Consider the following 15,990-nt stretch of genomic DNA (forward strand, 5'->3'; position numbering starts at 1 on the left):
TTGTTGTTTTTCCATTGTCTTGCTCAATTTAGTTTCATTATGGAACACAGTCAACAAAAATGGATTTTAGGTGATAGGAAAATTGCAACCTGAACTATTGGCTTGCCAAAGTTAGCAACGAGAATGGAATTACAAGTGTATGCATTGATAACTGTAAGGCTCATCAGTAGAGCTGCTTGGTTTGTGGATGGAGTACAAGGCATGCTCTTTATTGGTTACATGGGTAGGTGACTCCTTGAGCCTGTAAGCATCATATTAAAAGTATCACATATTAAAAGCTTCTGACTCATAGGTTTGGATGTGAGCCCTTGCAGTCACTGATCTCTTGGTGTTATGAGTGAACACTCCTGTTTACAGAGTGCTTTTGTCCACATGTACACACCTTTCCAGCTCCACACATTCATTTCTAGTTTAGTGATCCGGTTCACAAGAAACTGTGAAGGTTTCTGTAGGAGTCCTGCTAGGGAGGCAAAATGCACCTGAGGAAAGCTCTCTAAAACGAGGAATTGTGGCTTCCACTTACTGCACAACAAAATATCCAGTAGTACTTGAGCTGGAAGCGATCAATAAATGCTTACATTTTTCTGTTCAACAGAAAGGGTTCTTTTAGGAAAGAGTTATATGTGTATGTGTTGATAGATATAGATATATGAGCATATTAAAATAACTTAGTTATACAAATGTTGCACAACCTCTGTGACAGCAAGGGAATGTGTGTAGTCAAACAATGGAAGATTTGATTTGATCAACAAAAATGGATCACTAAATCTGGTCAAATTAAAAATCTTCAGTTACAGCTTCTCTTAAGTGTGGAAGTGCTAATGTGAATGTTAACAACTTTGTGTTTTATGAAATGAAAACCCCCCAGAATTTCAATAATTCTGAATCTAATCCAGGGAAAACCCATTGTGGAAACTGAAAATGGAAACTGACTGGTCTGAGTACACAGAGACTGTAGTACTGAGAGACTGCTTTTTTAGAAGTACTTGTGAACTGTGAATAGCAAGAAGCCCAGGCAGGAGGTCAATAGAGCTTACAGTTTTCAGTGCATTTATGTTTTACTGAAGTTCTCCCTTTTCTTCTCTACCAGTTCTTGCAGATCTCTCCCCTTTGCCATGTCAGCTGACAGCCATCAGCTCCACACTAATTCCTACCAGGACTCACTGAGTTCTACTTGTCATGGTCTCTTGAATGTCAACAGTTACCCCCTGTCAAAGAGCTCCTCGAGTCTGGCCTGTACTGGGCGATCAAGTTTAGAGGAAAGACAAAGCAACAAGCAGGAGCTGAAGAAAAGCCATAGTAGCACCATCTGCCATACTCTGGGAAACAAGAGTGATGCAAGGAGTGTGCAGAGTCCTGGATGGTCTTCACAGCCTCGGATGGTGGGACTTGGATCAGTGGTCCAAACCAGAAGCGACCAGTTAGCCAATGAGAATTCACAGAGCAAAACTAAGACTACAAATCATTTTCTTATCACTGAACAGTCCCCAGCATCCTGGGAAGTGGGGGACACTAAAATGTATGTAAAGAGCAGCACTGCTGAGAATATTTCCTCAGCCTGCGTTGTCCATCAGCAAAGCATGTGTAAAATGGAAGAACCGGGAACTGCCCTTCAGAGAAGCCACTCAGACCTGACCTGCAGTTGCAAACACCAGACTTCTGTCACTCACATAGAAACCAGTGCTACTTACTCCAGCCTAAGCTCTTCTAGCTGCAGGCATGGTCCACCAGTGGCTAGGATGTCTTTCCAAGCACAGAGATATGAATCAGAAACAAATGAAAATGTACCTTGCTATCAAAACCTTGTGACTCCAGCTCTACCCAGAGACCAGCAAGTACCCACGAATAGCTTTGACAGCAGTGGTATGGCACGTAACACTACTGTTTACACAGATCCTGGAACATTTCACACTGCAGTCCTAGGACCCCACGTGCCTGGAAATGGTTTCTCAAACAGGACAATGTTCAATCAAGCCACTGGGATTATTCATGGTGGTCTGATTTACAGTAATATTCCAAACTCTCCATACTCCCCCATGGTGATGACAATTCATAACAATTCTGCAGGACCCTGTAATATAAGAAAGGACCCTTGTATGAAGGCAGATGCCACCATCCCTGCCTATTGCCATTCTTTGCCTATACCATCTATACAACTTGTTCCGCAGTTGGTATGTTCAGTTAGTGAGTCAGGAAAAGAGCAGGCAGCACCTGGCTATTTTCATTCCTTTTCTACTTCGGACATTCTGACATACCCTAAGCTGGTGTCTTCAGTAAGTGAATCAGGCCTGGATGCCAAAAGAGTCCTGAAGTGCTGTAGCATTCCTGGAGAACAACTGCAACATGCTCAACACTGTACTCAGCAGAAGGTTCCTCCAGAAACAAATGCTGCCTGTGTTGCCCTTAGTAGCCAGCAGGGTGCAAACATGGTAATGACAACAAAGGATATGTGGACTATGACTTCTATGAATGATTTAACCAAAGGACTGAAAGCAGCTCTTGAGTGTAGAGATGCCGAGGTACAAACTCTTCCAGTCATGGAATGCAAATCTGTGGCAACAAGCCCAGCAGCTGCAGCAGACAGCCACTCACATGTGTTCCCAGAGGTGAACCTAGAGCAAGGCATGGAGGCCCCCAAATCTCCAGTGCGTGAAGTGAGATGGGATGATGAAGGAATGACGTGGGAAGTATATGGGGCATCTGTGGATCCCGAAGTCCTTGGGTTAGCCATTCAAAAACATCTTGAGATTCAAATAGAACAATTCCAAACAGAGCCTGCACAGCTGTCTGAGAAAAGCAATGAGGAGCCGCCTTCTGATAAAACAGGGAAAAAAAGGCAATTCAGAACAATGATACATTCCCTGAGATACCCGAGCTGTTGTGCTCGTTCCAGTACCACAGTGGAGTGAGCACAGCTGTAGGATGTGGGACAGCTGTGCTGCTTTTAAACTGTAAATAAATGCTGTGTCAAGTGTTAACACAGTACATGTGGACAACCCACATCAAGATAAGTGAGAAAAGTTCAGTGACCGTCAAATACACATCAAAGCAAGTTAAACCCCATGGTTGTGCCATGGAACAGAGGACATACAGATGTACCTACATCACGCCATCGGAATGCTCTTAACTGTACTGTAGCAATGTTTTATTCTTCTATGTTAATTTTAAATCATTTTGTAAGGAATGAGACTTCTTTTCTAAATGATGCATCTTTTTTAAAATAATGATGACTTTTTTCTGTATTTTAATAATTTAGAGTTAGAAACCAAAGTTAGAAAATTATGCTTTCATCAAAGTTCTTTGCTTTCAATCCTACTCCCCCAGTTTGTTTCAGGAGCTACTTTGTTGTTAATCTGTAATAGTGCTGAGGATAAGCCCACTTTAACTGTAGACAAAATGACAAACTAGTGTAATGCTTTATGACGAAGAATTGTAACTTTTGCTACGTAACTCTGTGAAGTAATTTCTGTATTGCTAGTCTGAACTCTTCCCTTTGCAAGCTGGTGTACAGTTGGAGGATCCTCCTGCAACTCTCAAATTAGTTTGTAGTTATGATGAATGACACTAAGAACTGATGTTTACCAAGTGATCGACACAATGTACAGTATTACCAAAGATGACCCATGTAATGTGAATTACTTCCTGGATGCTTGTTTTAGAGACATGAAACAAAAGCTGTTCTGATTAGTCTGTCACACTATCATACCCTACAAATCATAAGCAGTCTTGGTTTGCCTATATTAAAAGTAATTTCCAGTAAGTTCTTTTTATGTGTCTCTGTCCTGAGCAGTGGTTGTTTTGTTGTTGCATAAACCACAGGTGACTGTTTGCATGTAACCTTTGCTCATCTTGTTTTCCCTGTCTGGCCTGATGTCAAGCATCTGCTGAAACTGAGGCCCCGTTTCTTCACCACGGTACAGCTCTAAGGTTATTTGTTCCCAATACCTTGGTCATATGGGCAGCTTAAATCTTTCTTTTTTTCCCCAAACGAACTTTGCACACAGTTTCCCAGTGAGAAGCCTTTTATGATACTGTAGTGCAGCTGTAGTGCAGGGCCTGTTCGAAGTCAGCAGTTTGCCAAGGAAGTTGAGACTTGTTTCCAGTGTTGTGGCATTTGGTCGATGTCTGAGATTCTTCAGAAAACCAGGAATGTTTTTTGATGCAGAGAGAGGAACATTACTCATTTTGATGCAGGGAGAGGAATATTACTCATTTCTGTCTCAAAAGAAAAACCTGCAGTGTCAGATAACTTACTGCTGTGGAATTACCCATTCCTTCTTTAAATGTGTGTGCTTTTGTCGAGTTGTTTTTCATTCCAGTAAGTTAGGAGGCTGTCTACATAATGTTCAGCTGAACTTTGTATGTGGACAGGAGGCCCTGGTGACCAGGACAGCTTTAAAATTTCATCTAGAAAATCCCTGAATGTAGTACCTGCTATCTGGAATGTGCTGTGGTGCATGGTTCAGTAATGTAGAGGAGTTCAAGATCAAATGTTAATCCTGGACAAAGTGGAATTAAACAAAGATGGCTCCTGTGAAACTCACTGTGATTTCAGGAAGCTTTGTTCAGGCCCTGGGGCTTTGGCCTCAACAAAGTCTGAATTCAGTATGAGTTTTATGCAAACCAAGCCTGAAACCACTGGAATATGATGCCTTATTTGGGATGCCTTGACAGCTTTAAGTATCCAAGTTTTGATAATGAGCCTAGATGTTAAAGTTCCTTTTATTAAAGCTGTATTGGGAGAGAAGAAGTAACTGAAAAAAAAGGCATTTCTGATGTTAATTTAGCATTTATCTAAACCATTTCTATAGGGGATTATTTTATGGTCTGGAGTGTCATAAATAGTACCAAACATTGATTTGTTCCTTTTTTTAAACATTACACTTTACGAGTGCTAAGCAGTATAAGGGCCTAAAACCTTGTGTTGTCTGTTAGCTTGTTCTCGGCTGTGCAAGAGAATTAAAGGTTTGAACAGTCAAACTAAAGCTTTAAAACAGCAAGTGTACCTTGCTCCCATGACCAGCATAATCCATGCTTTTAAGCTATTTGACATGTGGAATAATCTTGATTCTCCTTCCCATCCCTGCCGTACCAAGCACCCCTCCAAAATAAAGCCCCCAGCTCTAAGAAGATGATAAAATGGGACTGGTATCAAACTGCTCGGAAAGAGAGTTTGCAGAAGGGGCTGGAACAATATGGCAAAGTCTGTTGGGTGCTTTGGCTGTTGTGTACTAGAAAAGCTGGAACAAGTGTTAGATTTCATACCACTCTGATGCGAATTGCTTATGGTTTATGCATTGGTATGGATTTGCACTAAACACTGATTATCATTCCTGGGTGAGGGAAATAAATTACAAGCAAGGAGAAAGGACACCAGTGGTTTACTAATAGAGAAAATAGATGTTCACTCATTACAGGCATTGTGAGTCTTTAGAATACTCATTGGAGTTGCTGCTGGTAATGCAAATAGTGTTCGTGTTTGAGGATTTTCTATGCTTTTGGAAAGGATTCAAATACAAGGTGTATTAATGGAGAGCTGGAAAAAATACTCGTGAATATTAGCTACATGGATAAAATAACTTGTTTCACTTATATGATGGGTGTCTAAAAAAAGGGGGGGGGGGGGAGGAAGATGGGGAGAGGCCAAAACCTGTCAGACATTTGACATTGACTGACTTTATTATGATTGCACAGTTTTACTTTGAGATACCCTCTGACTGCAGGGTTAAATACTGATAGGGGATAGTATCTCAGTGTTGTAAATAAAAGCCTTCCATAGGTAGGTGGATTCTTTAAGAAAAAAAAGACTGAAAAGTTGCCTGGCCAGTGTCATATCAGTTAGTTTTATAATCATTGTGTTTGTTTGGTCTTCTCCTGAAAATGTCAGTATGCTCTGAGAAACGGCTTTCTGGAGTTGTGTTTGTGGCAGGGTGCTTGATGGCTGCATTAAGCAGGTGGGAGGCCACCTATCCGAATTCATTCCAGGTTCAGAAACGTGGATGCCCCCATCACAAACTTCCCAGTGGTGTCTGCAGCCCCAGGGCGATGAGGAGACAGCAGCAGGGGTGAGGTGTGCAGCTGAGGGGCTCTCCGAAGCTGGCAGCCCCATGACAGGGGTGCTGTAGGCTCTCTGCCACCCCTGGTTCAGTCTGCAGTGTTTGCAGACCAGTTGCCTTTGGCTTAATGCATGTTTTAGTTGCTATAGCCTGGATCCTGAGCTGGTTCTGCTAAGGATGGCCACAGATTTCACCTTTCATATGCAAGTTTTGCTATAGAAACCCCTGCTCTAGAGTAAGCTCATTTTTCTACATGCAGCTTAAGAAATGGTGTGTTGTGCAGCTGAGCCAAAAGGCCCCATGGAGCAACGCTGCTCCATGCCCATAGGTCTCTGGGACAGGAGTGACTGGGGTGGAAAACACACTCTGCTGTTCTGTACCCAACTGTAACCAAAGGTGTTCCAGGGTAAAAAAGCATCTCCACTGTATGGACAAGGGAATGTGTTTCTCCCTGGTCACTTCTCTGCTTATGGCCAGTAAGAAACAGTGGCAAGCTGGACTAATTGCATTATTGGATAGACATTTAGTCTTTTAAATCCAAAGCAGTAATGACCTGTCTGGAGACATGCTGAGATAAGAAGCCTTCTGGAAAGATGTCACACTCTCTTAAAGATGGAATAAGAAAAATATACAGCTTTGCTTAGGAAAATTAATGTGTGGTGAGATTGGGATAAAGCAGAATCTTGGTGCAGAGGTGAGACCCAGGAACCCTGACTGCAAACAGGGAGCAGGGCCAGGTGCCCCCCAGACACTGCTGTAGCCCCCTCCCTGGGGAGCTGCTCCAACTGTGAAATTGCTATGTTAATACTGCATTGCCATCTGTTCCCTTCAGACATGTTGAGGTGATTAATTTGTGTTCTTAAGCCCCTTGAAAATGAAAGCAGTCTATTAGTGCTAAGTAATATTGTTAATTGGCAGGAGGAAAGAGGCAGCATGTGGGTTTATGAGTTGGGAATAAATAATTCTATCAACTCCCACAGTACCAGTTAAATAACTTGGTGGGACTTGCTGCGTCAGTCACTTTTGTCTTTCCCTTTCAGGGGACTTTGAGACTCTCAAGAGTGAAGCGAGTTTTGATTTCTAAGTTTATTTCTTTTCCCTCCATCCAGAACTATGGCCCTGAAATGAAGAACATAAGGTGCCTCTTGAGTTTCTTTCCAAAGCTTTGTTATTTACACAGGTCACAAGATCCAGCTGACCCTCTGCAAATAAGGAGAATCTAATGCCTGTGAGCCTGTGCGTAGAGCCCCGTGCTGCTCATGTCTGCAGGTCCTGTGAGCCCTGGTGCTTTCTGCTGATATTAGGGCCCAGGGCATCCCACTCCCCTGCCCTTCTACCAGGGGTAGTTCTGCAGTGCCACATGGTAGGCTTTGTAGGTGATGTGTGGGTAAGTAAGAAGTTAGGTCCTTTTCTCACTCGAAAAGAAATTTGCAATCGAAAACTCTGCCAGTATAAAAACGAGTGTGCTCCTTTTTCACCTCTGCAAGCTGGAATGAGCGTATCCATTTTCTGTGGAGCAGAACCCCTGTCTTGGCAAAATCAGTGCTGTAGCACTGCTGCTTCCTGCAGGAGGTCCTTCACAAGACTGAGCACATGGTTGCTTGTGGCTTTTACTGCCAGTCTGCATCAGTGAAGGGAATGGTGCATATTCTTTGCCATGGTCACTTGGATATCTAGTTTCCATCTTTCTCAAGCTGTGGAAGTGCTGAGTCTTGAGCTGACTGCCACCATATGTACAAGGGCCAATGTGTTCAGATAGCAGAGAACTAAGCTGTAGCTTGTGAGTGTTTAGAAGCATCAATCCTATCTACTATGTGATCTAAACAGATGTCATCTGTCTTATTATCAGCCATTCAATATACTATGGGTTACAGTATGTATGAAAGTGTCTACACCACTCAGATGACATATGAAGGAAGCTTAGAAAACAAAGGGGGGATTCATAAGCAAGGAAATGACACTGTGGACTTCCATGCTGTTCCAGCCACCTCCTTCCTGTTCACCTATGGGCAGAAAAGACAGCTTCAGCAACAACAGTGCTGGTGGTGGCTCAGTGGTGTGACCAAGGAGGGATTTGGTCTGCCTGGTGTTAAAGGTAGTGTAACATGATGAACCCGGGTCAAGCGATTCTGTGCACTCCCCTGGCCAGCATTCCACCTCCTAGCTCCACCTTGTGCTCAGCGCCTGGCACACAGCACAGACTGACAGTACAGACCTGCTCTTTCCCCCCAGCATTTTCTGGTCCTCGCTCTCTCCTGCATTTTTTACTGTAAAGCTGAGCTGGGGTCACAGCTTCCTGCGCAGTGACCATTTCCGAAACATCCTTTTGCCTGTGCTTTCTGGCACACAACTGCTGCTGGGCAGCTCTTCCCAGTGCAGGAAGAACTATCCACTCTTGGGCACCATCAGCTGATCTGCACTGTGCTGCCCCAGTAGCAGCATCAGTATCCTGGTTTCAGCTGTAACTGTTATTTTTCTTCCTAGTAGCTGGTACAGTGCTGTGTTTTAGCTTCAGTGTGAGAACGGTGCTGATAACACACCAATGTTTTCAGTTGTTGCTCAGTAGCGCTTACCCTGATTAAGGACTCTCATGTTCTGTCAGTGAGGAGGGGCACAAGAAGTCAGGAGGAAGCAGAGACAGGACACCTGACCCAAACTAGCCAAAGGGGTATTTTGTACCACAGCACATCATGCACAGTATATAAACTGGGGGGAGTCACCTAGAAGGGACTGATCACTGCTCTGGTCAGGCGGGGTATCAGTCAGCAGTTGGTGAGCGATTGTATTGTGCATCACGGCTGTTTATTGGGTTTTTTTCTTTCCCCTTTTAGTTTTATATTCTCTCCCCTTGTTATTTCTCTTATCATTAGTAGTAGTGGTAGTATACTTTTGCATTATACCTTAGTTACTGGACTGTTCTTATCTCAACCCATGGGGTTTACATTCTTTCGATTCTCTTCCCCATCATGCCTGGAGAGGAGGTGAAGGGGAGGGGTGGGAAAGTGGCTGCGTGATACTGAGTGACTGCTGGGCTTAAACCACAACTATCAGGACATGGAGCTTCTGGTCCTTCCCCTGCCACAGATGCAACACCCTCAGGAATGACAAATGTATAAGAAGTCAGTCCTTTCATCTCCTCTAATTGCTTTTTGCAATAGTTATAGGTAATTTGTGTTGGCTGTAGTGCAAACGGCTTCCCCCCAGACTGGGATTGAGCAGAAATTCCTGCATGTGGGTAAATTAAATGCTGTCTTGTGTTCACTATGTCTGGAAAACACAACAAAAGCCAATGCTTCGGATAATCCAATTTCAGGAAAGCCTGTGCATTAATTTGAATTCATGATGTGATGGGTTACACTGTAATTTCTTCCTTGTTTTCACAGTGATCTGTGTTTGGGCAATTTCACACTTCTTTTCAGCATCAACCTCACTCTAACAGTAGAATTAGGGTTAATTTAGTGCCATGCTGCTGGAGTTGCTTTTTTAAAAAGGGCCTTGGAAAAAGAGAAGTGTTTCTGAGAAAGCAGAAGAAACCTGGTTTGATTGTGTGACACCTGTTGCTCAACAACCCACTTCACTTACATGATAGCAATCAGGAGAGCCCAATGCAGCACAGTTGTCAGATAAAACAGCCCCTGTGCAGTAAGCCTGCACTGAGAGTCTTTTCTTGCTCCAATTTTGACTGGAATTATCTCTGTGTGTGTATATATATAGGGGAAAAACAGTTCAGTAACCAAAATCACACAGCTGTTTCATTACAGCTGTTTCATTACAGCTGTTTGTGGTAATACAAGTTTTCTGAAGTAGGTTGAAGCTTTGTCAAAATGGTTTTAGTTTATTTAAAATTGATTGCAATTACACATTGTTTACATGTCTGCCTCCCTCCTAGTGCGAGACCTCCCGTGCTGTGCCCCAGTGCTGACGTGAGACCTTGGCTGGTGCTGCAGGAAGCACGCACATGCATCTCCTCTGGTTTTGCCTCCCTGGAGGCCTTTCCCTCATGTTCCAATAGAGGTGTTTGTGAAGGGGCCAGAGCCCCACTTGGGTCACCAGGTCTGTGCCTTCCCTGTACATTTTCTCCTCATTAGGTTGTTAGTTAAGCTTTTTTCTTTTGTTATTTTTCTCATAGAATACCTGGGTATTATGTGCCTTTTAATGAAATAAAGCACTTCTCTGCACTGGGGATGTTAAATTTGGAAGTTCCTATGCTGTGCCAGACACCAGCTCTTTCCTGTATCCCTTTCCCACCTTTCCTGACATTTTAACAATGTGCTTTACACTTGCATTGGAAACTGTTGCATGGATGTTCTGATTTCACAGTATCACAGTAGGTTAGAGATTGGAAGGGACCTCAAAAGATCATCTAGTCCAATCCCCCTGCCGGAGCAGGAACACCTAGATAAGGTTACACAGGAACGTGTCCAGGCGGGTCTTGAATGTCTCCAAAGAAGGAGATTCCACAACCTCCCTGGGCAGCCTGTTCCAGTGTTCTGTCACCCTCACTGAGAAGAAGTTTCTTCTCAGGTTTAAGTGGAACCTCTTGTGTTCCAATTTGTACCCATTTCCCCTTGTCCTTTCATTGTTTGCCACTGAGAAGAGCCTGGCTCCATCCTCGTGACACTCCCCCTTTATATATTTATATACACTAATAAGGTCACCCCTCAATCTCCTCCAAACTATAGAGACCCAGCTCCCTCAGTCTTTCCTCATAAGGGAGATGCTCCACTCCCTTAATCATCTTAGTTGCCCTGCGCTGGACTCTCTCCAGCAGGTCCCTGTCCTTCTTAAACTGAGGGGCCCAGAACTGGACACAATATTCCAGATGAGGTCTCACCAGGGCTGAGTAGAGGGGAAGGAGAACCTCTCTCGACCTACTAACCACCCCCCTTCTAATACACCCCAGGATGCCATTGGCCTTCTTGGCCACAAGGGCACAGTGTCGGCTCATGGTCACCCTGTCGTCCACCAGGACCCCCAGGTCCCTCTCCCCTACACTGCTCTCTAACAGGTCGTTCCCCAGCCTATACTGGAACCTGGGGTTGTTCCTGCCCAGATGCAGGACTCTACACTTCCCCTTGTTATATTTCATCAAGTTATTCCCCGCCCAACTCTCCAGCCTGTCCAGGTCTCTCTGGATGGCAGCACAGCCTTCTGGCGTGTCGGCCACTCCTCCCAGCTTAGTGTCATCAGCAAACTTGCTGATAGTACACTCAATTCCCTCATCTAAATCATTGATGAATATATTAAATAATACTGGTCCCAGTACCGACCCTTGAGGCACTCCACTAGATACAGGCCTCCAACTAGACTCCGCCCCATAGACTACAACTCTCTGGCTTCTCTCCTTCAGCCAGTTCACAGTCCACCTCACTACCCGATCATCCAGACCACACTTCCTCAATTTAGCTGCAAGGATGCTGTGGGAGACCGTGTCAAACGCTTTGCTGAAGTCAAGGTAGACCACATCCACCGCTCTACCATCATCCATCCACCGTGTTATTTCCTCATAAAAGGCTACGAGATTGGTCAAGCACGACTTCCCCTTGGTGAAGCCATGTTGACTGCCCCTCATAACCCTCTTATCCTTGATATGCCTTAAGATGGCACCAAGGATAAGGTGTTCCATCACTTTCCCAGGAATGCATTTCTTGCATTTACAGCATTTTTAACATCCCGGTTGTGCCTGGCAGCTATTCAAAATTGACTGTGTGGTGTAGGAGGAACATGACTAAGGATTCATGTTTAATATTTATTTCTTTTCTCAGTATTTCAAGTTGCAGGAGCCACCAAGCCCAGGATCAGTAAACTACCGTGGGGATGTGACTTTGCTTATTGAATGTTTCTCTGTGTACTGTAAGCTGCCTGGCAAACTGTGTCAGAGGGTACTTTCAGCCAAACACTGCAGGGAGAATTATATCAGGCACTGAAGCAAAACCACAGCCCTGGCCTTGGCAATTCTTGTTACAGGTATGAACAGCCTTCATGACAATATTGTCAGTGACATGAATAGCACTGTCTTGGAAGAGGTTGCTGCTGAAGTCAGTTACACACTGACAAACAGCACTTCATGTTGGCACATTTTTGTGTAGCTATCAGGGCATTCCTGCTGTCACTGAAGATGTGGTCAAGCCTATTGTAACCCACAAAACACACGTGGACATACCTCTCATTTGTTAAGCATGTGTGAGTTGCAGTACCTATTCCTTAAGCTAGAGGTAGGGAAAAGGCCAAGTGTGGCATGAAGGAAAAGGTTATTAAAACATCTGTTTGTAGACTACGTATGAAACAGTTTGTGAAGGAGTTAAAAAACACTTAGTTTATCTCTGCCAGTAGGGTGGCTCAACACAAAAAGCAAAGATTTGAGGTGAGTAAATACAATGCATAGAGCTTTGAATATCCCCTGCGGGGAAATAAAGCCCTGCAGGGACTTAAGGTGGACTTAAAGCACCACCGACTGCTGCCTCACTCTGCTTCTTGTGCTGGTTGACGGTTGCAAGGTCGACCTCTGGCCATGGGCAGGATGAGCTGTGAGGGAAGGCTGGGATGGATCTGGCATGCAGCTGTAGGACCCAGTGCCAGGTCACAGCCTGCCTGGAAGGGGACCAAGGACAGACGTCAGAGAGGATATGTGCAAGGGAGGGCCATGCATCCGGGCTGAAGGAACAAAGAGAAGATAGCCAGCTTCCAGCAGCGGAAATTGATGCAACTGGTGATTCCTCCAAGAGCTGCATGGATGCATGATTCCTACCATGGTGACTCTTCTGTAATTTCATACTCTGCTTTGGGACCATTGCTGAGAGGAGAGGCTTCAGCTTGTTAGTCTGCTCAGCATCTGCCTTCACCTCCAGCTGAGTGGTGCTTGCTGCACTGACATCAGGGTGCTGCATTTCTTTATGTGCTACTTAACTGTGTGGTAGAGTTGCAGAACAGGGAAATTACATTACAGGGCTTTAAAAACAGAAGTTAATGCAACTGATTCTCTTTAACTAAATTATTGCAGTTATTGAAAGGTGAATGGTTTAAACAGGAACCAGAAACATTCCTCAAGAACACGTGCATAACCCCCCCAAAATTTGCTGTAAAATCACTGCAGCAGAGAACATTCCTCAAGTTCTTTGTGTTTTGGGTTGTGCAGAGTAGTACAGTTTGGTAGGCCAATACCTAAGAACTGCAGGAAAAGCTTCCACTTCTCTGCTGAGGTGTCTGTTTTGGGGAGGGGTGAAGGGATGTATCCTGCCCTGCCCTTTACTCTCACACTGCAGCAGAGCAAGAAAGAATGTCTTGAAGTGTACAAAGAGGGTCATGAAGCGCTTTTGCTGAACCAAGGTAAAGCCAAGTGATGGCTTATCAGAAAGGTGTGCTTTATGCTGCAGGACTACATGTGTGATTCCCATCCAGCAAGAATTAGTACAGAATTCTGGGTACAGGAGCACGTTATGTGGTGTCATGCACTTCCCAAGGGAAAAGCTGCATGCATTTATACTCATTAACTACTTCTGATGTGTATGTAGATCCCTTTTATGCATCCAAAAGGCTTCTTTTTGTACTCTGGTTGGGGGCTTACTGTCAATACTGATACACAGTTCTATTGAGTACTGAAGAACAACACAGTACCTAAGTCTCCATCTTTGCTATTGTTTGAACAGGAGGAGATCTTGTTTATTTTTCCATAAAATCGCATCCCTACCCAGCCTTTTGCCCCTCTTTGAGCAGAATGCCAACCTGTCCTTTGCTTAGGCTAGAGATTTTTTGGTCTGCTGTGTAAGTTTGGGTAAAGGGGCACATCTGGTGTGGCTATGGGTATGGCAGAGGGAGGAGTGATGTGTACTGCCATCAGTGGTGGGAGGAAAGAGCACACTAAAAATATGTGTCTGGTTCCTTTCTCTGAAATTCCTTTGGTAGGAGATGGAAGATGTATCCAACTGGCAAATCCTCCTAGGAAAGCATAGCTTTAACCACAGTGAATCCACACAGAGAATGTACCACACAAAGCAAATCTACCAGCATGAGTGCTTCCATGAAAACCACCCAAACCACCTGGATTATGACATTGCCAATACCAGGCGAGTACAGAACAGCAAACTGCTTTGTCTGCTGCGCCTGCCTGCCCAAGAGAGGCTGCTCTCTCTACGCAGGACAGTCCTGCTGAGTGACTGGCTGTGGGGACACCACAGGTACATGAGTGCTGATGGTTTTCAAGGTCAGACAGGGTCGGTATTATTTTTTTCTCTTAAATCCAAATACACAGAGCAGGATTATATAACACATCCTGTCTCCTATGTGGTTAGACGGGGAAGCCAAATGCCTGAAATGCAAGTTCCTAGGGCAACAGGGCATGTGGGATTAGGTGGCTGACGCTATTTTCTCTTATGTCAGCATTGCTTTATTTGTACTGCAGCCATGAGCCCTAACCACAAGTAAGGTCTTGGCCAAAAGAACAGCTTCTTGGTCTGTGCCCAGAGGATCTCCTGTGTATGAAACGGTGACTCAGCTACCACATGTATGCAGAGCTGCACAGCTACTTTGGTTTCCTTTTGAAGCCCCTTTTCTCTGTTAATGTATGTTTTAAGTACTGTGCAAACACCTACATGCATTCCCAGGGATGCTGGCTGGGTGGTCCCAGAAATGCCGAGACCTCCTTGCCTTGAATATCTATAAGCATGGGCAGCGGCAGTACAACCTGCTCTTGCTGCCCTCCAGATCAGATGAAAAGTGTGATGGTAGGTATTAGGAAGTATTCTGCTGTGCTCCACACAGAGGGGAAGACAAAACCAAAACAGCGTACCTGTGTAAAGCCAAACTAGGCAATGCACACTGGGAATTTCCCAAAGGCACAAAAAAGACCAAAACCTGTGACTTGCTGCACAGAACCGTGGAATCACCTAGGCTGGAAAAAACCTTTAAGATCATGAAGGGCAATCATTACCCCAGCACTGCCAAGCCCATCACTAAACCACGTTGCTGAGGGCCTCATCTACACGTCACCCAGTATGTTCTGTACTTCTCCTCTGCCCTGTTCTGTTGCAGGCAGGGAGGGAGGCCCAGTGTTCTCCGAGGTTTTGAAGCAGGTCAGGCTGGTGGTGGTGCACTCCAACACGTGCCACCTGCTGCTGTTCTGGGCAGTGTGGTTTGGCAGCTCACGGCCAGTGTGGGGCTGTGGGAGCCAGGCAGCCGTCCCACTGCCCACCAGCTACCCCGGCTGCCAAGCAGCCCTCCCACCATTACAGGTAAAATGGGAAAGGGAAGTACGGGGCGGGGGGATGTCTGAGGTGGCCAGCCGCAAGGCCTCATCCTGGCAGAGCGGCTGTGCTGTGTCAAGGGCTGCCGACGCCTGCTTTTAGTAGGCAGCTGCCGCAGGCCGCTCCCCTGCTGTGGGCCACACTGGTGCCACATCAGGTGCTACGCGGGTGGCAAGCCCTGCACTCCACCAGCACTGCCGCCGCCCTGCCCCGGCTGGAGGCCGCCACGGTGTGCGCGGAAGTCAGCTGCTGCCGGCGGGGGGTTGCTGTGCTGGGTTTGGGTTGGTGTGTGTAACAGCATCCCCCTGCGCTGCTCCCTGCTGGCAGGACCAGTCGCCGCCATTAAGGAGCCAACGGCCACCAGGCCCCGCACCCACTCCGCCGTGCCGCCAGAGGGCGGACGGGGGCAGCGCTCTCGCGAGAACGGCCGTTGTTCGGCGGGCAGCTGCGGCGGCGCTGGGCAGCGGGAGGGCATCGCTCCGGACGGCGGTGAGTGCGACCCCGGCGGGCATCGCTGGGCGCGGCGGGAAGGGACGGGGGGGGACGGGCCCAGGGGTACGGCACAGGCCGGGGACCGCCGCAGGCCGGGATGGCTGCCGTTGCACGCTCGGGGCCGGACACGCGGTGCGTGCCGCGAGGGTGCCGGCGGTGCGGGCAGGAAAGGCGGTGTCGTTGGTCTCCGTGCGGGTGTTCTT

General features: G+C 46.0%; 1 protein-coding gene across 6 annotated transcripts in view; it reads left to right on the forward strand.

The window, feature by feature from the left end:
• GPRIN2 (G protein regulated inducer of neurite outgrowth 2) overlaps nucleotides 1–3,760 on the forward strand; it is a 35,910-nt gene extending 32,150 nt beyond the window's left edge. For all 6 annotated transcript variants that reach the window (XM_061373751.1, XM_061373749.1, XM_061373752.1 and 3 more), the window contains one exon: nucleotides 1,100–3,760. In XM_061373751.1, the coding sequence (XP_061229735.1) occupies nucleotides 1,116–2,909 (1,794 nt within the window). In that variant the 5' untranslated portion in view covers nucleotides 1,100–1,115 and the 3' untranslated portion in view covers nucleotides 2,910–3,760. The remainder of the gene's footprint in view (nucleotides 1–1,099) is intronic.
• The last annotated feature ends 12,230 nt before the right edge of the window (nucleotides 3,761–15,990 follow it).

The sequence above is a fragment of the Neopsephotus bourkii genome, unplaced genomic scaffold, assembly GCF_033783945.1.
Source record: "Neopsephotus bourkii isolate Nb327-2 ecotype Australia unplaced genomic scaffold, CSIRO-AGI_Nbou_v1 NB_1634, whole genome shotgun sequence".
Taxonomy (NCBI): domain Eukaryota; kingdom Metazoa; phylum Chordata; class Aves; order Psittaciformes; family Psittacidae; genus Neopsephotus; species Neopsephotus bourkii.